The 9,517-nt window shown below is 52.8% G+C and overlaps 1 protein-coding gene across 5 annotated transcripts; it reads left to right on the top strand.

Annotated features, from left to right (window-relative positions):
- The first annotated feature begins 506 nt into the window (after positions 1 to 506).
- Positions 507 to 8,937, top strand: AP5S1 (adaptor related protein complex 5 subunit sigma 1). Of its 5 annotated transcripts, none has more exons than XM_047743672.1 (4): positions 507 to 661; positions 6,016 to 6,102; positions 6,240 to 6,431; positions 7,880 to 8,937. In XM_047743672.1, the coding sequence occupies exons 3-4, from the start codon at positions 6,256 to 6,258 to the stop codon at positions 8,304 to 8,306; spliced, it is 603 nt and encodes a 200-aa protein (XP_047599628.1). In that variant the 5' UTR covers positions 507 to 661; positions 6,016 to 6,102; positions 6,240 to 6,255; the 3' UTR covers positions 8,307 to 8,937. The 5 variants fall into 5 exon arrangements, with proteins under 5 accessions (XP_047599628.1, XP_047599629.1, XP_047599627.1 ...); XM_047743673.1 differs by lacking the exon at positions 507 to 661 and adding an exon at positions 898 to 1,027; XM_047743671.1 differs by lacking the exon at positions 507 to 661 and adding an exon at positions 5,046 to 5,184.
- Positions 8,938 to 9,517: the final 580 nt, after the last annotated feature.

Here is a 9,517-nt window from a genome sequence, read left to right as displayed (position 1 = left end):
AACTGGAGTGGAACTGCTGAGTTGCAGTGTGTTCCTTCAGCATTAGCACTTTCCACGTAGTTGCTATACTGTTCTTTCCACCAGCAGAATCTGAGAGTTCTGTTGCTCCATTTGCTCAGCAAAATAGGTCAATTTCAATGTCTCTCTGTTAGCCAGAAAATCTGATTGTTGTATATAGCAAAGACTTCTCTGTGGTGCTGAACCCACCCACGCTGGCATGATAGTGGCAAGGGTTCAAGCATTGTAAACCCAGCTTCTTTTCTGACTCTCCTATATGGGAATATTAGTCTTTCGATTTTCCTCAGGTCAGATTCTTTGAAAAGTGACTCCTTGGAGTTAATTGGCTGTATGTCATTGGCTTGAGCCCATCCACAGCCTTCTAGAAAACTTGGGATTTCTAAAAAGTCCTCAACCTTGGAATTGAGCACAAAGGCACCCACTTTCCAGAGGCAAGAAAACCGTAGGTGCAGAAAGGAGGGATGTTTAGACAGGAAGGTCCCCGCCTTGTGGAATCTGGAAACAATCAGGAGAGGGAAGTTGAGTAATGACAGAGAAGTTGCTGGTCTATGGCCAGGAAAGTCATGCCTTGAGAGAATGCCGCAGGATGTGGACTTGCTCACAGCCGATTGTTCAAAGAAGACAGTTGGTTATGGGACAGAAGGTAAGAAGCATTCCCACCCAACCCACACAGGAATTTGTGGGGTGCCAGGGGGTATGAGGCAAGGGCTGAGTCTGCCCGACCTAGCCCACACCAGCAGACGCCCCTGGGAGGGAGTGGTTGCACCCGCCAGCAGCAGCCAGGCTCTGAGTCAGCGGGCCCGGGGCAGCGGGAGGGGAGGGAGCCTCACGTGGCTGGGCTTGAGCTGCCTCGTGGGGCCTCCTGGCTGTCAGCCCTTCAGGAAGCGTGGCTGTTTGAAAGGACGAATCACACATGGCCTCATCCTCCTGGAGCCCAGCCAAGATGGCTTCCATGGGGCCCAGGGCTCCCTGAGGGTGGGATGGGGCTCCCAGGTTTGGGTTGTACGAGGTAAGCAGGGCTGGGGTTGAAGGCTTATGGCCTTCTGGAGCTGGAAGCAGGGGCTGAGCCAGCCCCTAGGGGGACTATGAGGTGACAGGGGAGAAGGGGACACACCAGGGGGAAGGAGGGGGCAGGCTGAAATCTCTTGACATGCACACTTCCCTTAGCACATGTGTTCACTTCAGGAAAGTTACTTGATCTCCCATGTCTTAACTTCCACATCTAAAAAATGGGAATTGTAAAGACCCTCCTTCAAATGGTTTTGGATTGGATCAATAGAGTTAGTGTATGTAAAACACTCAGAACAGAGTCTTGTCCACAGCAAATGCCCTACAAGAGTCTGCTAGGGCTGTTATGATTTAAGGCCAGTGTGAAGATTACAAGATTACAAGATCAGACAGGTAAAAAGGAGGAGCCTGAAGACAATTAAAAGAGAGGGGTCTAGGCTGAGAGTTTCTTTCCATTCTGCACATGGGCAAGAGCAGTCAGGTGCCATTTCTGCCTGGTGATGGGTTGCAGAAGAAAAGCCCAGCTGTTGTGTGTAGGCTGGTAGCCTACTGCACCAGTCCAGGTAGCAGTTAAGAAGCTGTGGAAGGGGATGTTGTGGAGAGAAAGGAGGAAGCCATCTGTGTGGCCAGTGGGAGGCTGCCTGCACAGGGCAATGCCATCTCTGAGGTGATCTAGGGAGGAGCAGGGGGACAAAAGTACAAGGCTTGCCTGACTTTGGTCCCCTTGGTTCTAGGGCAACCTTATCAATTTAATCTCAGCCTGCCTGGATTCTGGAAAAGGCAGATTTCTTCTTCTTAGTTTGCTACTCTACTCTTCAAGAAACGGCTGGACTTCTTAATCAGGGAGTCGTTAAAAAAATCCACTGCCTGGGGCTGGCAGATTCCACCCAATTGCCCTCCCCACATCCAGAAGTAGGTGGCTGCTCTGCTAGTCTAGCCTGAGGACTCAAGATGATCAGTAAGGGTTTCCAGCTGTCAAAAACCAATGGGGCTGTCTCTAAGGAGTGAGCTCCCTGTCCCTGAAGGTGTGTAAGTAGGACCAGGGAGTTGGTCCTGATGTCTAGGAGCAGCAGCAGAACTTCCCAAGCCAGCCTGCCCACCAGTGTTTCACGACAATGCTGTGGTTTGGGTAGGTGGGGAATGGAAACTGCTTTGCAAATTGAATCAGTGTAAGTCACTGTGCAGACATAGCAGTGGTGGGCACCAAAGGGTAAAGGGGCACTATGGGGTAGGCCTCGCCCTGACGTGGGGCAGACAGTAGTGTAGGGTGGTAGTCTGGGGAAGGGGCCAATGCAAGAGGCTGTAGGCATACCAGCCCCCCCACCCCAATTCAGAAGTCCACGGAGAATAGCAGGGCTGGGGAATGGGGTGATGGGCAACTCTGCCCACAGCCAGAGGGAGGGGAGGGGAAATGATAGGAAGGTGTGGTCTCCAGCCACTTCTAGACAGGTGGGCCAGGCCTTAAATCCAGCAACCTGCTTCCTTGAAGTTCCTCTAATTTTTTTGTAGTGCTTTGTCTAATTTTACTTTTCTTCCTTCTCTACCCAGTTTCTGTCTCTACCTTTCTCTCTCTCCATCCGTATCCCACAAGCCCATATCTGTACTTACTATGCCTGGCCCGGCCATGATCTGTAGGGTAACCACTATGAAGGCCTCACACACACGAACATGCAACACATGCTACCTCCATCCCACTCGGGCTGTTCCATTTGGTCTTCAGGGCAGGTCTTACAACTCCAAGAAGCACCAGGAAGTTCAGCCCGTCCATCTCTCTGCTTCTGACTCCCATCAGACCAGAAGGCCCCACTTGCTTTCCAGTGATGACCCACACCTCTCTGACACCTTTTCCTATCCTGCCTCTGTATTAACAGTTGTCAACATTTATAGATTTACCGAGTGCCTACCTAGGCCAGGCAACACCCTGACCTCTTCACATGCTGCCTCACTTAGGAATGAATTAGACTGTATAGAACATCAACCTCACACAGCTGTTTAGCAAAATCAACGTGTGTGCTCTTCCCTCAGCAGGAAGGCCCTGCAGCATCTTGGGGAACTCGGGCTCCTTCCTGCCTCGCTGTCCTCAGCTTCCGGGGTTTTGACCCGGAAGGCACAGGTTGGCTGAAGGCTGCAGAAAGTTGGGAATGGCACCTGACTCCTCTCTGCTCCTCATCAGGACACCACCCTCATCTGGGTCTTTCACAGCCCTCCACGGTAGTGGCTCAGGCAGCTTCTCACTGCCGTCTCCTTCACATACTTCACACAAGGCCAGCCAGCCCCTTGGTGGCCTGGGACTTGGAGTGGATTCACTGCCCAGAGTGGATAGAGGCTAGAATACTGTGTTCCAGATGCCAGGTGACCCCAAGCAACCAGAGCCCTCTGCCAGTTTTCTGCTGTAATCAGCTAGCAGACATGGGTTCTGGCTAAGGGTGATAGGGACCGGGAACCAGGAACTGAGCCACCATGACTCCCAGCCTTGTGACTGGGTCCCCACACCATCTCTGGGTCTGCCCGTCCATCTACAATTTATGGGTTGTACCTGTGGTCAAAATGCCCACACACCTTGGCCCCCTGGCCACTTCCTCTAGCCTTCCTTACTTTCCCCCGCCCACGTTCTATGGCCAGAGGGGCCAGGAATACATCCCCTGCCCTTGGAGGGTCCTGACTCCAGGGTCCCTGCCTGGGCTGCCCTGTCCTTCATTTCTTCAGTCACCAAGGAGTGTGCATGGCTCTGGGGAGAGTGGGTGAGTATGTTAGCCTGGGTTTGCCCCCTGGGAGACGTCACCCTCACAGACAGACTCTCAACAATGGGTGCAAAGGGGCAACTGAATGCTAATGGGCAGTCCAGGCAAGACGGTTGCCCCTCTTTTGGTCTGAGCACATCTGGAAGAGCAAAAGAAAGGGAAAAAAGGGCATTCCAGGCTGAGGGAACAGCTGGTGTGGAGGCTCTGAGTCACGGACCATGGGGTCTTGAGCCCTTCACATGCCTGTAGCTAAAAGAGCGTGTAGGTGCATGGCCCAGGGTAGGCAGTGAGGCTCAGGACAGACCTCGCAGGGCCCCAAACACCTCTGGGTGGGGCTTTCATCCCACCGTTTGTCTCTGGAGGCTGGTGGCTGCCAGTGCCCCTTTCAGTGTGAAGTAAGTCTCTTTACTTTGATGACCTCCCTCAAAGATGGGTCACCTTGTTAGTGGTGGGAATATGAAGATAAACTGGTAAGCCTGCTAAACCCTACGGGGCTTCTTCACTGGGGCCCAACGAAGTGACTCACCTGTCACGGACACACCGCTGGTGGCAGGGTGGGGACAAATTTAAATCGTTCTACTCCAAAACGGTCTGTTTCCTCACTTGGAAAAGAACGGAATCTGACTAACTGGAAGCTCACATTTCATTTGCATTCGACACTTCGTTGCAAAGTGCCACCAGGATCCTCATCGAACTAGGAGAACTGTTGTGTTTGGCTCCCAGAGCGTTTAAAAACTCTGTCTTAACCCGCTGCGGGAATCCACAACCCCAAACCCTCCCCCACCGACAGCCTAAACATGCATCTTTCTCTTAAAGTCACAATTTCCACGAATAAAGCCTAGGAATCTGCATTTTAACAGGCACCCCAGTGACTCCCACGCATACTGGCCAGTTCGAGAACCGGCCCCGCACCTTTATTTAGATCCCACGAGCCTCACAAGGCTGGCAGGGACCGCAGAGGACCTACCCGCGCCAGCCCGCGACTATGTGGTCACCGGGCCTTTTCCGGAAGATTCACGCTCCGGGACGCTGCGCCCCCTCGCGGTGGCCTGGGGCTCGGCTGCTCCAGGCCTCGCAGCGGGACTCCACCAATACCATGTCTGGAGATAACCCGCGAAGGTCCCGCTGGGAGTTCGAAGTAAGGGGTCTTTGGTCAGAGGGCGAAAGCCGCCCCTGCCGGGGTCGGGGGGCGTCCAGGTGTCAGAACACCACCCCTCCCCACTCCCGGAACAGTACACCTGGCATGGGGGCCCCACCTGACGTGGGGGGCCTCGCCCGCCCCCCTCCGCGCGCGTCAGCTCGTGCGCGCGCCCGCGACCGGTGTACGCAGGCGCTCAGGGGCCGCGCAGCCGCCATTGCTCTCCTGCTGCGGAGTGGAGCGGCCTGTGAGTAGAAGCCCGCGGGTAAGGAAGGAAGGGTGAGTATAAGGCCCGGAGGACAGCGGCTCCAAGGCTGAAGGGGCAGCACACTCGGTTGGGGTGTTCCTCTTAGGGCTGTTTGACAGGAGCAAGGAACTACAACTCCCGAAATGCACTGCGCCGCAGGCTTGCGCGAGACAGTGACGTGAGGGTTTGGTCGCTACCATTTCGCTGTGACTTGGGGGGACACGGTGGCTAAGACTGATGACGTGCTCTTCGTGAGGCTGGGGTGGGGGTCACCGGAGGTCCTCGCGGGTCAGCGGGCTGCAATTCTCACAGTGCCTTCGCGAAACTTCCTGCTTGACCAATTTAAACGGACGATTTACTTACCCTAAATTAGAGATCAAGATATCAGCTTCCTGTGTGCCGGCTGCCTTCCCAACCCCGGGTCGGCCACTGAGTCAGCCAGACGCTACTATTATTAGTAGTGTCATTATTTAGTCGACTTTATTTTTAAGTACTCCGAAACTTGTAGAAGATTTCAGGAGTTTTCTTACAAAGAACTACCGTACACCCTTTGACAATTAAGTTGGCTGCCGCTACGGTGCAGTTTTACCTCTGTATTTAGTGGTACTTCAGTGTGTATTTTCTAAAAACGAGCACATTCTCCTACATCCAGAATCAGGTAACAATGATCAAGACTATTACCTAAGCTGTTTCCAATTGTCCTAATAATGCTGTATGTTGAAACGACCCTTTTGGCTGGGGACCCCACGGCATGGTGTGTTCAGCTGCCCTGTCTCCTTAGTTTCCTCTGGAACAGCTCCCCAGCATCCGTTGACTCTCATGACTTTGACACTTTTGAAGATTCCTGGCCATTTATCTTGTAGAGCCCGGTTTGGGGTTGTCTGAGATTTCTTCGCCAGTTGCCTCTGTGGTGGACAGAAGTGCTGCTAACCAGACGCCATTATTCAGAGGTAGGGAGTGCCTCTTGGTTGGCAGAGGAGGACCCGTGACCAGTCACAGCAGCCTTGACACATGCTGCGAGACCCGTTTTGTGGTTGCCTGCGCTGCTGGGCTTTCACACTCACCAAGGTCTCTGGCTTCCCTGTAGTGTCCACCCTGGAGCCATGGTCCATGCTTTCCTCATCCACACCTTGCGGGCTCCACAGGCCCAGGACACGGGCCTTTGCCGAGTGCTCTACTCCTGCGTCTTTGGTGCTGAGAACTCACCGGATGACCCACGACCACGTGGTGCTGAGAGGGACAGGCTCCTCCGGAAGGAGCAGATTTTGGCTGTGGCCAGGTAATGCAGGCCTTCATTGAACACATGCCCAATTGTGATAGGTTTTCTGGGAGGGTACAGAGAATCAGACTAAGAAGCAGGAAGTTTGAGTACTGTTTCCACAAGTCACCCATGATTGTTCACAAGTATTTTATGAAAAGGAGTTAAAGAAATAATAATGCTATCATCATCATCATTACCATTATAGCTCGCCTTAATTGAGCTTGTACGTATGTGCTAAGTGTTCTGAGCATTTCATGTATATGAACTCATTAATTCTTTTAACAGTCCACTGAGATAGATATGGTTATTATCCCCACCTCTCAGGAGGCACAGGAACTTAACCAGCCCAAGGTTATGCAGCTAGAACATGGCAGGCAGACCTTGGAACAGATTAAACATGCTTTGCAGTGCAGGACTTTTCAGAGCGATTAGTATATGTGTAGGTTTTATGAATCCCTAAGGAGGAGGGAGAATGTGGTACATAGGAACTCTGAGCCCAGAGCCTCCTGAAACCCTGGGATCCACTGAGAACATTTAGGAAACTGTTCCAGATGTGGTGGTTGGCCTTGGTCTTTTCCATCCCAGGCCAAGATGGAGCCAGCAAGTGCCAGAATCCTTTGCCTTTCTGCATTCTATGGTGGGTGGGTGGGGTGTGAGGTGGGGGGATTAACATTCTGGGGCAGCTCTTTGCTAGCCTTTGCCATCCCTTTTTTTCTCTGGGCACAGAGAAACCAAAGGCACAGAAAACCAAAAGCCTTTAAAACCAGCTTGTGCACGGCCCAAATTAAAAGGTGATTCAGGAGAGATCAGAGTGTGATTTCTAAAGCCTAAATGGTCAAGTGGAAGGTGTTTCTTTGTTGTTTGGAGAGGGTCGCAGGGTAGGACAGGGGTAGAGAGATTGGACAGTGCGGTTGAACATGACTTTAACTTCTCGTGGCTTGCTTTTTTAAAAAAGATTTTATTTATTTATTTGACAAAGAGAGAGAAAGAGCACAAGCAGGAGAAGCTGCAGGCAGAGGGAGAGGGAGAAGCAGGCTCCCTACTGAGCAAGAAGTCTGATGTAGGACTCAATCCCAGGACCCTGGGATCATGACCTGAGCCAAAGGCAGACGCTTAACCAACTGAGCCACCCAGGCAACCCAAGGCTTGCATTTCTTTATGTTAAGGAGCCCTCTGTGAAGCTGGTGGGGGCAGAGTCTTTTTCCCCTGGTGCCCTTTCCTGGCCCAAGGGGCTGTGTTCAAAACCTGCCTTCTCTTGAACACATGGAATGAAATGGTTCAGGGCCTGGAGGCAGGAGCCTGGATTCCTGTCATGGCTCATGCTTCCTGCGCTGTGGTCTTGAGCAGGTTATTTAGTCTCTCTGGGGCTCAGTTTCTACATCTGAGATATGGAGCTCATAGCAGTTCCCAATTCTCAGGGTGGTAATGAGGATGACAGAAGTCAGTGACCCACCCACTCTCTGCAGGCAGGTGGACTCCATGTGCCGGCTGCAGCAGCAGGCATCTGGCCGGACCCCCATGGACCTGCAGCCTCAGTCATCAGATGAGCCAGTGCCCCTGCATGAGGCCCCCCTTGGGGCCTTCCGCCTGGCAGCAGGGGACCCTTTTCAGGAGCCTCGGACAGTGGTATGGCTGGGTGTGCTCTCATTAGGATTTGCCCTGGTACTGGATGCCCACGAGAACCTGCTGCTGGCTGAGGGCACACTCCGGCTGCTGGCACGCCTCCTCCTCGACCACCTCCGGCTGCTGACCCCCAGCACCAACCTCCTGCTTCGGGCTGATCGCATCGAGGGCATCCTTGCCCGCTTCCTGCCCCATGGTCAACTGCTCTTCCTCAATGACCAGTTTGTCCAGGGTCTGGAGAAGGAATTCAGTGCTGCGTGGCCCCGCTGATCCCTCACTGGGATGGGACTTCCTGAGAGGGCAAGGAGGGAGGACAGGGATGGGTGGACACACAGCCAGGTGAAGCTTGGCATTGGCCTCCTTCACAACCTGCCCCCAGCTCTGGCGTGGTACCACACACAGGATAAGTGGACAGCACAAACTGTCCATAATAGTGGACAGAAGAGGGTGCTGGCCAAAGGACGGTGGAGAGGAATCCCAGAACATCCTGTGCCTGGTGTTGCCATGTAACTTATTCATACTGCTGCAGTGGGCCAGCCCTACCTGTCCTTGACCCCAGTTTCTCCCATCTTTGGCAGCCAGCCCCCAAAACAATCCACCAGTTGCTAGTGTTAGAGCATAAAGAACAGAACTCAGTTCACTTTCTCCTTCTAAACCCACAGTCAGTCATTGTAACCCAAAGGGAATCTGAGACTCCCAGGGTCGGGGAGCTGGCTGCTGCCTTTGCACCCACTTAGGCAACATTATCAGTAAGGATTTTGGGGGCACCTGGGTGGCTCAGTCATTAAGGATCTGCCTTCAGCCCAGGTCATGATCCCAGGGTCCTGGGGTGGAGCCCCACATCCGGTTCCCTGCTCAGCAGGAAGCCTGCTCTCCCTCTCCCACTACCCCCTGCTTGTGTTCCCTCTCTTGTTGTCCCTCTCTGTCAAATTAATAAAATCTTTTTTAAAAAAATAAGGATTTTGTCAGTGAGCACTTGTTTGGTGTCCAGTCCCACCACAGTTCCCAAATGTGTCATTCACTTAGGGGGATTCTGTAGCTCATTTTGGGCCCAGCCCTTGCTCACCACGCAACCTTGAGATAATCATAGGTTTCCTTGTCTGTAGAGAGAGAAGGTACCATCAGGTGGGTGCAAGAGGTCTAGCCAGGATGAAGATGTCTTTCTCATTTTGAGTTAAAAGCACTGTGTGATTTCATGCTCCCATTTCCATAAATTTGGCTAATGCATGTTTGCTACGATGAGTACTTGCTTCCTTGTATGGCCCTGAGCTGGGTATCTGAGCCTTTGTGGTCAGAGAGGCCCCCAAGAAGCATCTTGGGAGGTTTCTACCTCTTGTGCCCCCACCTCACCCTTGTCTCCTTATGTGCCTCCTTTGGAGGGTAGCTCTTGTTTTCTCTACCAAAATGTGGTGGGTTGGTGTGGATCTCTGAGAAGCAGAGCCTGAGATAAGGATTAAGTACAAGTAGTTTACGTGGGAGGT

The sequence above is a fragment of the Lutra lutra genome, chromosome 9 (assembly GCF_902655055.1).
Source record: "Lutra lutra chromosome 9, mLutLut1.2, whole genome shotgun sequence".
Classification (NCBI taxonomy): domain Eukaryota; kingdom Metazoa; phylum Chordata; class Mammalia; order Carnivora; family Mustelidae; genus Lutra; species Lutra lutra.
This window is presented reverse-complemented; position numbering and strand designations above follow the sequence as displayed.

Coding starts and splice junctions, on each gene's coding strand:
- AP5S1 (XM_047743672.1), top strand. CDS start 6,256: ATGGTCCATGCTTTCCTCATCCACACCTTGCGGGCTCCACAGGCCCAG. Junction 6,432..7,879: donor CAGATTTTGGCTGTGGCCAG/GTAATGCAGGCC, acceptor CACTCTCTGCAG/GCAGGTGGACTCCATGTGCC.